The 17,552-nt window shown below is 42.4% G+C and overlaps 1 protein-coding gene across 1 annotated transcript in view; it reads left to right on the top strand.

The window, feature by feature from the left end:
- The first annotated feature begins 3,163 nt into the window (after positions 1 to 3,163).
- N4BP1 (NEDD4 binding protein 1) overlaps positions 3,164 to 17,552 on the top strand; it is a 50,940-nt gene continuing 36,551 nt past the window's right edge. The window contains exon 1 of the mRNA XM_043599148.1: positions 3,164 to 3,378. Within this exon, the coding sequence (XP_043455083.1) occupies positions 3,181 to 3,378 (198 nt within the window). The 5' untranslated portion in view covers positions 3,164 to 3,180. The remainder of the gene's footprint in view (positions 3,379 to 17,552) is intronic.

Here is a 17,552-nt window from a genome sequence, read left to right as displayed (position 1 = left end):
TGTCAGTATGGCATAGCACGTATGAGCACCCCAGCACAGAGTCAGACTGCCTGGATTCAAATTCCTATTCCCACCACCTCACTTACCAGCTCTGTGAAACATTTTGAGATCTCTACATTGCTTCTATGTCCTCACTTTTAAAATAGGAATGATAGGGGCGCCTGGGTGGCTCAGTCAGTTAAGTGTCCGACTTCGGTTCAGGTCATGATCTCACGGTCCGTGAGTTCGAGCCCCGCGTCGGGCTCTATGCTGGCAGCTCAGAGCCTGGAGCCTGCTTCAGATTCTGTGTCTCCCTCTCTCTCTGGCCCTCCCCCGTTCATGCTCTGTCTCTCTCTGTCTCAAAAATAAACATTAACAAAAAATTTTAAATAGGAGTGATAATAATAGCAACCACCGGTGGCATTTTAGAAGGTCAATAAATACTTTCTGCCCCTCCTGCATTCAGAACTGAGAAATAAAAGCAGGCGTCAGACAGGTAGAGATCAAAATGTCATCTTTATTACTGACAAAGCTGGACTGGAGGATGTGGCTGAAGTGGAAACACTTTACCCAGTCACTGACACAGTGAGCAACCGCAGACGGCAGACAGCAGACAATTACGTGTACCCTCTCTGAAAGCCACTGGTCTGTGGCATCAGATAAGTCCTCCTCCCGCCCTGGGGAAGAGTAAGGGAGAATTAGATGGAAGCTGGATGTGTTCCTATATGCTTGGCCCTGCTGGGGAGGGAATAGAGTAGGAATTCACCCCCCCCCACCTCCAAGAAAGTAGGTGAAGGGGAAATAAGTGATTCCCTCAATCACTTATTGAGGGATTCATGGGATTGTTATGGATATTAAAGAAAAACAATAGGTAAAGTGTTCAGAATATAGACTCCATAAAGGTCTCATCCTTGGCATCAATTGTCCTGAGCTGGTCAGACTAGCCAAGATAGGCAACGCTGATCAACTGAGGAAAGTTGTGGTTCAGAAATTGCAGGAAGCAAGGGAGTTTCTTAAAAAGGGGATTTCTCTCTCTCCCTCTCTCCTAGTTCCCTACACTCAGGAAACCTTGAGAGTTCCCTAAAGGGAAATGCTGACCAGATATGAACTGGCAAGTCTTTTAAACAGGGGGAAAAACCCAACAGCTGTATCTCTGGTAATACACCAATCCAGTGACTTATGAACACAGTATAATGGCCTAGCTTTCTTTTATGGTTGTGTGCGTGTGCAGTACTTTTGCTGGTGTAGGACGAGTTTTTGTTGGGGGAGGAAAAGGAGCTTTGTGTGCTTCTCCAGGCAGCCTCTCTTCACCACTTATAATTAAGCAATTAAGAATCACTGGCCAGGAAGTCACTGGGAGCAAACAGGAACAACCCTGGGGAAAGCCTTGTCCAATCAATGAACAATAGCAATTCCATTTAAGGTGAGTGCAACAAAAAGACGGGAAATAACACGTGTTGACTCTAGCTTTGGGTGCAGTCCATCAGCAAGGCCATCCTCACCACCTGATCTGCCTCAGCCAATCTCAGGTCACCTACCTGATGCAGGAAGGCTGCAGGTTGTGTAGACACCAAGGGAAAAGCCCAGGAAAGAAGGAAGTTGTTGGTCTGTGAGCGTAGTGGTTCTCTTCCCTGTGCTGAGTCATCTCTTATCAGGGCACCAGGGAACCACACCTGCCTAAATTTCTGAGACAGACGGAAAACCCCAGCAGCCTGGATCCCTAAGAGGTTTTACCTTGGGTAATCCCTCTTACCAAGGCCGTTCACCTTTGGCATTTCCAACTGTAACATCTTTAGATCCCCTTCTTTCTCAAGGGGAAATCTACAAAGATGGAGGGGGCTCCCAGGCCCACAGGTTCAACATGGCTGTATAATCCATACAAAGCTTTTCCATGAAAATGGAACCTTAAATGTGTTGCTAATTTATCAATAGTAATAGCTAATACTTAGTGATCACTTACCATGTCCATGTACTGTAGTAATTTTCACAACGAGGTACTATTGTTGTCCACATTTCACAGATAAGGAATTAAGACACAGAGAAGTTAAGTAATATTCCCATGACCCTTATCTATCTACTATATTCAGGACATCTAGCCCAGAGCAAGGAAACCAAAGTTTTATCTTACACAATCTGTTTTTATGGACTCAGAGAATGTAAGATCTGGAAAAGCCTTTGAAGATAACTGAGCGCAACCCCTGATGATATGAGAAAACAGAGCTGGAGAGGGGTTAGGGTGTGTTTGTTCAAGTCCCACAGTAAAATGGATGAACCCTTAATCCCCTCTACTATAACACACTCTCCTCCTTCACTCCCAGAAGAAATCACTCTCCTGAAATTTTAAAATCATTTCTTTGTTTTTCAATTCTCCATACTTTTTATTGTTACCATTTTTACTGAAAGAACAATAAATAGGAAAGAAAAGATGGAAGGCAATGTAAAGGAAGAGAGAAGATGGGTACGAAGATTAAGATAGAAAGAAGGGCGGGTGGGACAAATGGGGAGAAGGATGAAGGAAGAAAGGAAGGAATGAAGGATGGAAGGAAGGAAGAAAAAAAAGGAAGGAAGGGAGGGAGGGAGGAAGGAAGCTAAAGAAGGAAAACCATCTGCCTATTAATTACTGAGAAGCTTGAAAACTCAATTGCTAGAGCCTTAGTTTGGGGTTCAAGATGTCTAAAGACAAACCAAATCCCTTGTGACACTGATTCAATACCAACAACTAGCTCAGAGCCTCAATTTCCCCATCTATAAAACCAAAGATTCACTATCCACCTAGTCCCCGAAAGCGTTGGGCCTCACGAAAGAAGGCCGCCCATGCCCTTCTCCGCAGCCGTCGCTCTGCCCTCAATAATCATGGCGACCTCGCGTGACGTAGAGTTCCGTCGCCTCCGCCTTCCCTCCCTCTACTGGGGTGCGGCGACCATCAATGACGGAGGTGGGCAGGGCGCATGCGCGGCAGCGGGGCCCGGCCCGCGGCGGCGGTGGCGAAGGGGCGGCGGGGTTCACTACCCGCAGTAGCCAAGCTGCGGCGGCTGTGTCGGTATGGTGTAGCTGGGCCTGCGGGCAGGCGGCGGGCCGCGGGCTGGGGCGAGGCGGCCGCAAGGGCCGACGCCGCCTGACTGGCTCGGGTGTAGCGGCAGCACGCTGAGGGGGCGTCGCCGCCGCCGGCCCCCGGCGCCGCCGCGGGAGGCCGCGCCCGCCATGGCGGCCCGGGCGGTGCTGGACGAATTCACGGCGCCCGCGGAGAAGGCGGCGCTGCTGGAGCGGAGCCGCGGCCGCATCGAGGGCCTGTTCGGCGTGAGCCTGGCGGTGCTCGGCGCGCTCGGGGCTGAGGAACCGCTGCCCGCGCGCATCTGGCTGCAGCTCCGCGGGGCGCAGGAGGCGGTGCACAGCGCCAAGGTGAGTCCCGCTGCCGCCCCCGCCCTCCTTCCGCGGCCCAGCCCCTGGGGCCTCGCCTCGGGCGGGCTCCCTGGGCGCCCCCACCCCTTTTCTCCCTGCTCCGTGTGGGTACTCAGCGAAGCGCCGTGGTTAAGAGCGCAGTCTCCAGAGTCCCTGGACCCGCGTTCTCAGCTCTCGATCCATGTGACCTTGGGCTAGCGGTTCAATCCCGGAGCGCCTCAGTTTCCCCATTTGTAAAGTGGCGAGGGCGAAAGTACCTCTCTCGGAGGGCTGTCGCGAGGTTTGGAGTAGGTGTTATTGCAAAGCGCAGAGCGCAGTGGCTGGCCCAGAGTGAGCGCGCTGCGAATGTTGCCTGTTGTTATCCGCCCCCTGGCCCTCGGGATGGTGCGCGCAGGGCCTGGTAGCTAGGCCCGCAGCCTCCTTGTCCACCACTTCAGCCACCTCTCTCTTCCCAGGCCTCCAGTACGGGGGTTCTGAACTTTTTGGGATTTCAGCCCCTTTTGAGAATCTGACAAAACTAAAATAGTAGTAAAATACGCAGAATATCAAGAAGAGATGGGGATATTTAACAATAGTGTTAACAAGTATTGTTTCTTGTATTGAGGAACACATTTAATGGTTATAGGTCGTAGGACGAGCATAAGCTGAACACTTCATAAGGATTACCTAATGCAGCCCTTAAAAAATCCAGTGAGGTAGATTTTATTATCTTCCTCTCTCTAAATTAACAGCTGGAGAAACTGAAACTCTGCAAGTGGTGACTCACCTTCTCTCAAAATCAGCACTTCAGACTTATACCTACGCAACACCTTCAACTACTCCCCTTCCTCCCCGAGCCAGGAAACTAGCAAAGCGCAACCCCCCTTCTCACGTATCCAAGTTTCTCCAGGTCTTTCTGTCCAGTAGGTGCGGGAGCCAGGATTCAGACTTAGGGCCCTTGTTCTTGCTACCTGTCTCCCAAATGATGAGCCCTCTGGCTGGGAACAAAATGATCCTCTTTCTGGCATCCTACTTCAGGAATTTCACAGTGCTCTCAGAATTGGATCTGCTGTGACTCCTGACTCCCTCTTAGATTAAAAAAAAAAAAGCGCCTAAATGCTTTTTGTTTTAATATCTTTGGAGGAGAGGGGACACTTAACTGTGTGATCTTTCTCCATAGCATAACTTACTACATTCTAGATGTTGAATCAAGTTTGCTTTCCTGTGCTTCATTTTTTTCCTAACTTGTAATTTTTAACTTCTGAGTCCCCTCTTGTTTTTCTCCCAGCTGCCAAATTTCTTCACACTCCCCAGGGCTAAAAGGTGTGACATAACTAAGTCTTATTAATGCTTCTGTGAAATCTCTTACATGCATCCATTCCTCTTCATTGCCTTTGCTGCTATTAAGACCTTCATTCTAGGTATGTGCGCCTCCCTTACTTCACTGCCCTCACTCCAGTCCCTCCTCCCCCCCTCCCTCCTTGCATTAGACTGAACTGTCCAGGGAAAATCCTTTTCCTGCCCTGGGACCTGCTAGGGCCTCCTGTTGCCTATCTCATTCACTCCAAACTCCTGGAGATTTACAAAACATTTACTAATCCAGTCCCACCTTATTTTCCCAATTCTCTGCCATAGCAACCCTCAAGCTTAAACCACTACTGTTGTCTGACTAGTCTCACTGCTTTTACTGTGTGCTTCACCTGCTCCCAGTTCAGCTTTACTCAAGACTCACCCCAAGTGTAGAAAGTACTTATTTTGCTGTACAGAAAAACCTGGCATGTTCTGCTAGACCCTCCCAACTCCAGTTCTGTTGCCTGTCCTGCGACACAGTTTAGGGTAAGCTCTTTGGAAAAGGTGTGTCTTACAGTATCTCGGTAGTGGGTGTCACCCACCCATTTTATGTTTGCTAGGTGTGTTACTCATAATCCAATCCTCCCACTTGTAAGAAATTCTTTTTCTTTTCCCTTGAGACTCATGGGTAAGAGTTGAATGCCACAGTTACATTCTTTTGAGTAAGAGGAGACCATTAACTTAAGAATAGGAAAGCAGACTTCAACATCAACAATATTTTAAGTTGTGGAGGAGAAGGTTTGGGGGAAGGAAGTTTTTTTGTTTTTTAAGAGAGAGAGTGCAAGCAGGGGAGAGGGGCAGAGGGAGAAAGAATCTTAAGCAGGCTCCACACTAAGCGCAGAGCCTGACAAGGGACTTGATCCCACAACTCTGAGATCATGACCTGAGCAGAAATCGAAAGTCTAGGAGGCTCTACTGGCTGAGTCATCCAGGCGCCCCAGGAAGATTAAGAATAAATAAGAATTTTTTTTTAACTAGCTGGTAGAGCTTCTGATTAAGATGAGGACAACTATTCTGGGTCTCTTCAGGCAGGTTACTTTGTTTTCCTGCTTTTAAAATGTTAAATAATGGGGCTCATGGGTGGCTCAGTTGGTTAAGCGACTGACTCTCAGTTTCTGCACAGGTCACAATTTCATGGTTGTGAGATTGAGCCCCACATTGGGTTCCATGCTGGGCCTGGAGCCTGTTTGGGATTCTCTCTCCCCCCTTCTCTCTGCCTCTTCCTGCATGTGCACTCTCTCTCTCAAAAATAAATATTTTAAAATGTTAAATCACTACATTTAGCTCATGTGAGAGTAGGGGAGAAAATGAGGTTTAGCTAGGGTTCTATTGGCTAGAGAGAAAGGGGGCTACAGGTAGAAACTGACAACATCCTGGGAGGTTAAAAAAAAAAAAAAGGCACATCCTCTGTAAAAGTGGCCACTTTTGTGAGAGGAGAAATTTGTTGGCAGAAGCAGCATCTGAGCTGGGCTTTGAAGCGTCATCAAGATTCCCAGATGGAGGTAATTGTGAGCAAAGGCTAGAAGCCCCAAAACATGTGGAGTGTCTTGGTAGGAAGTGTCAGAGCCTCAAGGAACCCAAATGCCACGTTAAGGCATTGGGCCTTAAAGTCAGTGAGGATTTTTGAGAGAAGGACTTGTCTGAAACTCTACTTGGAGGCAGGAAGACCCACCTGTGGAAGAGACTTTGTTTCAAGCTGGACATGGATGGGTGACAAAAGTTTTCCCTGGGATTTGGCAACTGAGTGTATGTAGGGATTAAGAGAGAGGTTTTAAGCCTTGATGTTAGGAAGGATGGTGGATAAAGTTTGACCTGTTGGTGAGGCCAGGTAGCCAACATTTGAAGAAAACTTATGTGCCAAGAAGTACAGTAACAGTTGCCTCTAGACCTCAAGTAATTCACAGCCTAGTAGGGGACACAAACATGGAAACAAATAGTATAGTATGATACATGTTAACTATTGAAGTATGTGCCAGGTGTTAACAGTAATACAGGAGAGAAAGGGTTGCTCTGCTAAATTGTGTGTAAAGGATGAACAAGAGTTTTCCAGAGGGAAGAGCATGTATAAAATCACAGGGATATGAAATAGTGCCAGTTTATCACTGATTTCCCAAGTGTAGAAGGCAATTGGAGGGAGATGGGCAGAGGTGGAAAGGGGCCAAGTCACAAGGCACTTGGGGAACTGTTGAAGAACATGGATTTTACCAAGCAGGCGGGTAGTAGAGACTTCTGGAAGGGTTGTGAGAACATGAGTGATGCCATCAGATTTACATTTCTAAGAAATGTCTTCACTGAGAGTGTTTATACCCCCAGGTTTGTTCTCCTCAGTGTGGTCCATTGCTGGTTTGTGATGATACAAGGACAGATTGGGGGTGGTTAGCAACTTTTGTAGCAATGTGATATTACCAGTAGGGCCAGATTGTCTGAAAGAGACAAAAACCAGTAGAGGTCATTGTAGTAGGGGCCCAACAGGACAGGGTTGAGGTAAGTGGTGGCAGAAGTTAGGAATCAAAGAAGGCTGAGGACTGAATTTCAGAGAGATAGTGGAAGTACTGACTAGATGCTGCCTCATTCACAGATCAAGGATGCAATGCCTGGTGAGATCCTTGGAGTCAGGCAATGGAGGCCAAAGAGATCTCAGCCCTGAAAGTGAGAAATTAGAACATTCCTTTAGCTCTAGGAGCTACAAATTCCATGCCCCCTGAGTCCAGGCAGGGAGACTGTACATGGAAGTGGCTGGTTGGTAGGGAGGAACTGGTGAATAAGGTGCTTGTGCCCTGTGGGAGAGGGTAACTGCCAGTGCTTAGTATTAGCCACTTACATAGTATGCGCGCAGTGATGTCTGAGTTCATTATCCAAGAAAAGCCAGGGGTCTGGGTTTTATAATGTGAAATCTGTTTTGGTTTTTTATGAGGCAACTAATTTATGTTTTAAAAACCATGCATGCTGTGAATTATATCTCAATAAAAATCTTGCATTAATATATTCTTTTAAAAGTATATATTCTAAAAGGCAACCATGTGTGCTAAACAAAACATGTCAGTGGACCAAATTCAGCTTTTTAGGACCTCTTGTTTAGATACAAGAGACAGGATGAGTGAAGATACGCTTTCTCCACTCCCCCCCCCCCCAATTTGGGGAAGAGGGTAGTTGAACACCTTAATGGCCTTTAATAATTGTCTCAGTAAAGTAGAATACCAATTCCTGCCTCGAGAGGGAGGGTGAGAGCTTGAAGACAGTGGTGTATGTTAGGGTGGACGCAGCAGAATTTTTGGAAGTGCATTGGAGAAGAACAAAAAAGGATTGGAACTGAAGTAAGAGTCAGGGAAAGTTAGATGGCCTGAATTTATAGTATCACTTGGTCCAGGAATTCTCCAGCAGGTGATGATTTCCCCACTCTGGGTGTTGGTGAAGCCAACACACCAAGCACTAAAGTAATCTAAGGTGTAATTGAACAAGGCAGGATAGGACCCCCGAAATGTTTCTGAATGGTCAGCATTAGCTACGACAATCCAGACATAATACAAGACTTACCTTCTACTTTTAGTGAACTGCCAGTCAGAGAGGTTCTGGCAGGTGAAGGTAGAAGGGGCATAATGAACTGTGTGAACAGTGTAAGGAATAAGACCTTAGGCACTGTCCTCTCCTAGACTCATGGAATCATGTAAATAGGGCAAGTTCAGGGAGTATTGGAAAATTTTAAAAGTTGTCATTAGGGAGGAATTGCAGAGATCAGAATCTTGGATACGGAGGAATTCCGAGAAACCAAGGAGAAGTGCCTCAGTGGTCTGTGTATGAAGTAGAAGTATTCCCTTCAGCTTGGAAAAGTGAGAAGATAAAGGGGATGGAAGTGTGAAGCATCGGGAGATAATACATTGATGCGGTCAGCAAGGTCCATAGCAGGGATTTGAGTGCTAAAGTTAGTTGGTTGATTCAGGAGCCTGTCCTGGAGGTTAATAAACAAAAGAAGAGTAATGGAGACAATGGCATGGCTACTTATACAGTTTCTCCATGAATGTTTAGGGTGGTAAATTTGCTAACCACAACTGCCCATCAGTTGGTGGGATTTCAGGCATTACCTCATAGCAGTTAGTGGCCACCACAAGCCGTTGCCAGAACACCAATCTGATGGACTTCTAAGAAGAATAATTTGGAGGGCTGATAAATCTTACACGTTGAAATTACAGTACACCCAAGAAAGTATGCTAAGGTAGACTAACATCTCACCCATTTTAATTTATGAGGGAGAGAAAAAGAAGGGGTAAGAGTGTCATATGAAAAGTTGGTGATTATCCTTTATCCAACTTTGAGTTTTAACTTAATGTATTTGTAGCATAAGAGAAGAGAAAGGGTAAAGAAAATGGAAATCCAGTAGAAGTGGCCTATTACTTCCTATATTGACTCATAGGGTTAAAATGGACACTGTATGGTTTCATTTCCTTTTCTGTTAAGAGAGATTGGTACCTGGTTTCATGAATGAATTCTTGAACAGTAGATTTGTTCATGGAGGAAATAATTTGTAGATGTAATAATACTGGGTAGTGACTTGGAGTTTTTGTTTTGATTTTACCAGAAAGGAGAGGTTGGTGGCCTCTTTGCATTTCCTAGAATGATTTTTTTTAATGGTGTTTTTCACTATGGTTGTGAAAATCATCTTAAGAAACGGTGGTTTGTTCAGTTTCTTTTTATGGTTAATATTTTGGGGTTATACCAGAATGTCGAAATAAGGGATACTCACACTGGTTATACTGGGGTCAAAGTGACTGCTTATGACCGTAGTTTCCTCTTCCCTCTCTACCAGTAGTATTGTAGGGTTTTAATTAAATCAAGGACAACATCATGTTCTGTGTTGGCTTTTTACTAAATTAATATATAATTGCATAAAGTATGCAGTCTTGCATTTGAAAAACAAAATTATGGGGGAGGGGAATCCTTACAGTAATTGATTAAAGAACTGTTTTTTAAAAAATAAGTTATGTTATTTGGAAACAACATAGAAAACTTCTTTGTTTAAAGAAACTGAATTATTTGTATTTGTTATTTTAAGAGGTTCAACTTAGAGAAGGTGTTTTGTTCAGTCTTAGAGCTGAGAGAATTAGTAATTTACTTTAGTTGATGAATAAGGAGATACATAGTAAATATTTTAGACCTTGTGGACTATACAGGGAATCTGTTTTTTACTCTTCTCTTTTTTTTTTTTTTTTTTTTTTTGCCTTTTTCACAACCTTTTTGAAGATGAAAACAATTCTCACCCTACAGGCTGTACAAAAATAGTTTGGAAGCCGGGTTTACATTGTCCAGAATGTAGCCACTACCACATGTGGCTGTTTAGATTAGTCAAAGTTCAATGAAATTAAATATTCACTTCCTCAGTTGCATTTCAGGTACTTGTTGGCCACATATATCTAGTGTCTACCAGCATGGACAGTGCAGTTACAGAACATTTATTCATTTTGTCTAAAAGGTATATTGGACATCACTGCCCTAGATGTGAAATAATCCTTGATTGGGTCTCCTAAACAATTCTCTGGTATGACAATGAAAAAATATGCAGCCATTCTTTTACCTTATTTCCTGAGTTTCTGTAATTTTTGTTGTGTCCTTTGTAATCTTAAATAACTTCCAAGGTTTACTTTCTTATTTTTAAGTTTATTTATTGTGAGAGATGAGAGAAAGCACAAGTGGGGAGGGGGCAGAGAGGGGGAGAGAGAGTCCCAAGCAGGCTCTGCATTGTCTTGTCAGCACAGAGCCTGATGCGGGGCTGGATCTCACAAACCTTGAGATCATGATTTGACACAACTTAATGGTGTTAAACTACTTAAGATATACATAGTACCCCCGAAGAAGTGAGCTAATTTTAGCATCCTTCTTGTTAGAAGATAAAAGATAAATCTTTGTGACTGATTGCCCAGGGATCTTCGGGAAACCCCAGTGATAGTTTATGGGTAAAATGCTTTCAGAGTGGTGTACTGCACAGCAATAGAAAAGAACACATAATTGATACATGTACTACCATGGATGAATCTCAAAGATATGCTGAAAGAAGACTTCCATAAGAGTGTATATATTGTATGATTCTATACATGTGAAATACTAGACAAGGTAAAACATTTTTATAATTATGGTAAAAAAAATCAGAATAATTAGAACAGAACAACTGGAAGGGGACATTAAACATAGATTGAGAATTAGTGATACTAAGGAATTTCTGTTCATTTTGTTGGGTGCCATAATGACATCTTGGTTATATTAGAAAGCCTATATGTGTGTGTGTTTAAACTGCACTTGGTGGCTGACTCATTTGGAAATTAATGATGTATCTAAGGAGTATCCCTTAGTTAACCATTTACTATTAGTTCAATCAAGGTCTTAAAGTTAACTAAGGCTATTGGAAATTATGCTTAATCTGACAACTGAACAGCATATAACTTCTGATATTACAAGTTGAATATGTAAGCTTGTATTTTTCATAATCATAAATATGACTAATCATGAGTAATATTACCTTATCTGACCAGCAAAGTTTAGGAAGTTCAGATGTGTCTCTTCATAGAAAAAAAATCTTATTTTTATTTAAAAAAAATTTTTTTTTTCAACGTTTATTTATTTTTGGGACAGAGAGAGACAGAGCATGAACGGGGCAGGGGCAGAGAGAGAGGGAGACACAGAATCGGAAACAGACTCCAGGCTCTGAGCCATCAGCCCAGAGCCTGACGCGGGGCTCGAACTCATGGACCGTGAGATCATGACCTGGCTGAAGTTGGACGCTTAACCGACTGCGCCACCCAGGCGCCCCCTTTTTTTTTTTTTAATTATTTTTTCAACGTTTATTTATTTTTGGGACAGAGAGAGACAGAGCATGAACGGGGGAGGGGCAGAGAGAGAGGGGGAAAAATCTTATTTTTAAAAACCATATATGCATGCATTGTACACTACACTGATGAAATAGGAAAGGGACACTTGTTTTTAAGTTAGCATTAAAATTATCAAATCAAACTGACCTAAGGATTATTTTTATTACATTCTTGGAATTCTAGGAATACAGATTTATGTAAAAGTTTGTTACTCTCTATAATTATAATTCTCTATAATTAGAACAGAGGTTCTTTAAGAAACTTTTTCATCTAGGGGCGCCTGGGTGGGTTGGTTAAACTCCCGACTCTTGCTTGATCTGGGCTCAGGTCATGATCTCATGGTTCATGAGTTCGAGCTCTGCATAGGGCTCTGCCCTGACAGCACAGAGCCTGCTTGGGATTCTCTTCCCCTCTCTCTGCCCCTCCCCTTGCACACATGCACTCTTTCTCTCTCTCAAAATAAATAAACTAAAAAAACTTTAAAATCTAATTATCTACCCCTGGAGGTAGGAATATATTTCACACTCACACCATGAGAAATAAAGGCTTTTTTCATTTTCTAGATACAAACATTCAGAGAGCTTTCAGTTATGTTCCGTAATCTTAGCTACAGGTCAAAAGTAATCCAAAAACACAAAACTGGTCCAGATTTCAAAAAGGCTGTTCTTTCAGTGGTGCAGAGACGTGTACTTACACAAACAGAAAACAGAAGACTAAAACCAGATTTTTTTCTAGCCTCTCATCCAACAGAAAATAGATCTATTATCTACTGACAGATCACCACATGGTCACAGTGTAAAATCAGATTCCTGTAGTCTAGGTACATATATACTAAGGGTATAGTTGAAACTGACCTGGTAGTGTGTACCCACCGGTGCAGGTGTAAAAAGGGACATGTGGCCAAGAACTGTAAAGCAAAAACAAAATCAGAAGACTAAAGAACAAAGAAATACCACTGGTAAAATTCTCTTCCCGCTTGGGATTCATGCTGGAACCCAAAATGAGACATGGTTGGTTTTACACAACTTATGTGGTCCTCTTTTTGAGCCACTCACGGCTCCAAGCAGGTGAGTCCACTTGGATATCTCCATGGGTCCTATAAGCTGGCAAAGTGTAAATTAACAAAACAAACAAACAAAAAAACAACTATAAATGTGACTTTCAGACAGGTAACTCATGAATGAAGGAACCAGCAGGAATGTAAAACTGGTTCAGAGAGCATTTGAAGATCTGAGTATTTATCTACACTAAAAACAGAATAGTGGAGTAAAATTGTTTGATTAGATACAAATTGGCTTGTATGTTTCAGAATAGTATAATCATATTTTTTCTACCAAATGAAGGTAATTGACATCTCTGGTAGACCACAAAAATCTGCATTTTAACATGTAACATCACGGTTCGGGCCCCAATGAATAATGAATAATGTGCCAGACAAAGGTGAATTTCCCAGAAGATTAAATACTCTTTGGGGAGGGCCAAAGAGAGTGCTCCATTATGATTAAAAGGCCATCCTTTTTGCCTTATTTAGAAGTATTTAAACTGGGTGCTTGGTGGCTCAATCAGTTCAGCATCTGACTCTTGATTTCTGCGAGTCCCACGTCAGGCTCTGCACTGATGGCTCAGAGCCTGCTTGGGATTTTCTCTCTGCCTCTCCCATGCTGGCTGGCGTGCGTGCTCTCTCTCTCTCAAAATAAGTAAATAAGCATTTTTTTTTTAAGTATTTAAAACTTTTCTTAACATTATGCAGACTATTAAAATGGAACCCTACCCCCGCTTTTGGTCATTTTGGCCACTTTTCTCTTACAGTGTTACCCTCATCGTTGATACTAGGCTGGATGTCAACCTGTGTTCTCAAACTTCGTGATTTGTTTGAACGTGTATCTGTTTTGACATTTATTGATTAGTTCTGGGTTTCTCAACAGTGGCACTATTGATATTTTGAGCAGAGAATATTTTGTTGTGGGGGGTTGTACTCTGCATTGTAGGATGTTTAGCAGCATCCCTGACCTCTGCCCCCAAGATGCCAGGAGCACCCCATCAGTTCTAAAAACCAGAATGTCTCCTGACATTGCCAGTGCCCCCAGGAAGAGCAAAATCATCCCTGGTTGAGAACTGCTATGTTAAATAACCAAGGCCAGTCCCCGCACCGTCTAGTAGAATTGTGATAAATGATGTAGTTCAAATAATGAGATAACTGTTGTGTGTAGGAAACATTAACATCTCCCCCACCCCATTTTTGGAATGTGATTTTTGGATGAGTGTAAGGAAGGAAATGTTAAATAAGGCTGCAAAAATTAGAAAATTACCAAAATCCAAGCCACAGAGGACTTTGGATATGGTTATGAGGATCTTGAATGATTAGTTGTATGCAGTGAGGACCTTTAGAAAGTTTTTGAGTAAGGAAGTGAAACCGGTGTGCTTTCACACGTCACTGGGGTGTTATGTGATAGAGGGTGTCCTAAGGGGTGTAGTGTGATAAGTAAGACTGGCAACAGAAAGAAGGGTTTAGAGTTGGTTGCAGTAATATTCATATGAGACAAGATTTGTCAAAAATTGCATGTGATGAGAAGAAAAGAACGTTTTGAATCTAGGCAACTGTGTTTCAGTTTCAAGGGACCTTGGACCAAAGACAAGTGGAGGAGAGCTGTGGGCTCTGATTCAGATAATTAAGTTTGAGACACTTGTGGGATAGTCCAGTAGAAGTACCCAGGAGGGGATGGATTGTCTGCAGCCTTTCCAGTATTAAGGGCTAGAGATGGAAATTTGGAATTATCACCATAGATGTAAAAGTTACGGTTGGAACCTAAAGAGTGTGTGAGTATAATTGAGGGGAGTGTACCAGGATGGAACCTTGGGGAAGGCATACATTTAAGGTGCAGTAGGAGATAGCAAAGGATTTAGGGAAGTAGTGAAAGAGGAAATAACTTGTCAAGGAGAAGCTGGTCAATGATATGGTGCTACAGAGATTCCTAGTAGGAGATTGCAGAGAAGGGCCCTTTGCATTTGACGTTAATTGTTATTGTTGGCATTTGAGAAAATGATTTCAGTTTGAATGGGAGCAGAATCCAGATTTCAAGGGGTTGGCAGTGAAATGGAGTTTAAGCTACTTTTTTCAAAAAAGTGTGAAGATGAAGACAGAGATGAAGCATTCCCAAGCATAGGCAGTGGGGCTACAGGAAGTATTCTGTAGGGTCAGGGAAGCCAACACAGGTTTGTAGGTGGGCAGGGATGAGTAAAAAGGGAGTGATGAATGAAGACCTAGGAAAGGGGCATAGCTTTGAAACAGAAGGAAGGAGAATGAATTCATGAAAGAATTTTTTAGGTGAAAAAGGAGAAGCAGTTGAAGGGCTTCACAAATGTTGGCCTTTGAGCTCTGATGAAATAATTTCTTTTACTGAGAGTGAGAAGAGTGACAGAAATGAAGTTTTGGGACCTGAAGACATTATTTGGGTAAGAATGAAGAATACATTCATCAGGAATGCTGAAAGTGTGGAAGCTGTAGAATTTCAGAGATTTACAGGTGTAATGGGGATGAAGTCTAGGGTAGATACTGAGTGTGGCCTCTGGTCCTGTTTCCAGAAGTATACTCAGAGTGAGTGTGCAGGAAGTCCTTCCCTTCGGAGTTGTTAGGGCACCCCTCCTGGGAAAGAACTTGGTAGACATTTTAGAAATGAGATTGAAGAGAAAGATGGAACAAAAAGCAGATGTTAGAAGTGCATTCGGAAAATGGTTAATATGGTTATTAATAATTTTATAGCAATATTGTTAATATAGATAGCCAGATAGAGACCTAAATGGACTTGTTACAGATTTGTAGATTAATGATATTAAAAACGCTAGTTTTTTCAGGGTGCCTGGGTGGCTCAGTCGGTTAAGCGTCCAACTTTGGCTCAGGTCATGATCTCATGGTCTGTGGGTTTGGGCCCCGTGTCAGGCTCTGCTGACAGCTTGGAGCCTGTTTCAGATTCTCTCTCTCTCTCAAAAATAAATAAATACTTAAAATGCTTTAAAAAGAAAGCTTGTTTTTTCTAAGGCTTGTAAGGTGTTTCTAACTTATACATAGTCTGTAGGACTCAAGTATCATTGTCTAAAAATCATATTACTCCTACTTTCTTTTCTCTTAGAGATGATATACAGCACCATTTATTCAAGAGTCTCCTAAATATAAGAAATCTTTAGAATCCAGAAGTATGCAACTAGAGATGAGAACTACTAGTCTGAACCGTTTTGGAAATCTCTCTATAATGTATCAAGAGCTTCCTTGCCTGTATGGTTTCTTTTTCTTCCATGATTTGTGGTCCACTTGAGTATCTTCTGTTATGTTGTGCCAGGGTGCAGTTATGCTCCTGGCAGCTGCCAGAATGTGTTAGAGCCGTGCTCATCCTAGCTGATCTTGAGTTGCTATGGCTTTTAGCCATTATGTCTTCCTTTAATTTGTTTTTGCACCTGTGCTGTCAGTTGTCATTTGCTGTTACGTGCTCTGCAGGTATGTTATTCCTTCTACACTTTGAATCAGCTGCTTCAAACCATATGTGACCAGGAGACAAGCTGACAAAGCCCCTTACATGTGTGCCTGTAATAAGAGATAGTAGGTGGTGAGCTGTGGTGTCAAGAAACCTTTCCCCAAACCTGTGGACTCTTGAATAGCCACTTTGATCTTTTCTGTGTTTTTTTTGTTTTTGTTTTTTAATCTACGTTCTCAATGGCACAGGTTGCCAGGAGCTTCTGTGTGGATTCTTGAAATGTTACAGTAGAGTTGAGAAGAGCTGAGTTTGTAGAAGGTAGAATAATAGAAAGCATTTTGCTATATGAAAGGGAAGTTATTATTGTATGTATTATATGCTTCCCCCACCCTTTTTTTCCCTGAAAAGCCTGAATAAAGTAAAACAGAATATGAACATTGCAGGATAGGGGAGACAGTTTTTGATTAACATTTAAATGTTCCAATACCGAATACAGCCAAATGCAAAGGATGGGTATTTGGGTCCACAGATGCTTATCAGTGCAACTGATGGCCAGATATCTAGAATGTAGTAATACTGTACACTTGTATACTTCATTGTTCACTTCTGAACTTGAAAATAAAAATCAATTGTTGCTACTTAGTAATTCACAAGAGTAAATTATTAATGAAAAAATGAGTCTGGATCTCAGGGGATAATTATTCATTTCTTTTGGGAGTACACACATGCACAAAGTTTTGTGCTTGTGAAGTTTTGTGCCTGTTAGTACAATTCTCCCCCAAAACAGTGCAGTTAGTCTTGCAATAGTAGTTTTACTTATTTGGGGGATAATGTCAGCTCTGCTTGTATTGGGCATTTCTCTGCCAGTCTTCCTGGTGCTTACAAACTGAAAGCCACAGGAACTCTCCTGAGGCCCTCTATGATCTCAGAAGATCCAATTTTTACTTGATTTTTTTTTCTCTGAAAAATAGTAATCCAAATAATATCTGGATATATCCCTGAGTATATCGCTTGCTGTGAAACGATTGTGTAAGCAATGAAAAAGTACATTGATTTGTTTGTAAATAACACATCAGGTTCACAATTTTATTTTGTGTAGGTTCAAATGTATAAAATTAAGTTTATAAAAACATATGGGCTTTTATGATTATCATTAAACAAGTTATATATTGGAAATCTCTACCTTCTCAATTTTGCTGTGAACCTATAACTGCTTGAAAAAATAAAGTCTGTTTTAAAAAATTGAAATCAGTGGGGGGTGGGAGGGAGGGGAGGGTGGGTGATGGGTATTGAAGAGGGCATTTTTTGGGATGAGCACTGGGTGTTGTATGGAAACCAATTTGACAATAAATTTCATTAAAAAAATAAAAAATTGAAATCAGGATTATCACGAGTCTTGCAGCTACCTGTCTGTCTCAGCATCCAGTTTAATTTAAATTTTTTAATTGCATAGGTTTGAGAACATCCTATATCATACAGTTAATTAGTTATAGCTCTTCTTGCAGATTATACCACTCCAGAAAAG

Source organism: Prionailurus bengalensis, chromosome E2 (assembly GCF_016509475.1).
Source record: "Prionailurus bengalensis isolate Pbe53 chromosome E2, Fcat_Pben_1.1_paternal_pri, whole genome shotgun sequence".
Taxonomy (NCBI): Eukaryota; Metazoa; Chordata; class Mammalia; order Carnivora; family Felidae; genus Prionailurus; species Prionailurus bengalensis.
Note: the sequence above shows the minus strand (reverse complement) of the source record. Positions and strands in the feature narration are given on the sequence as shown.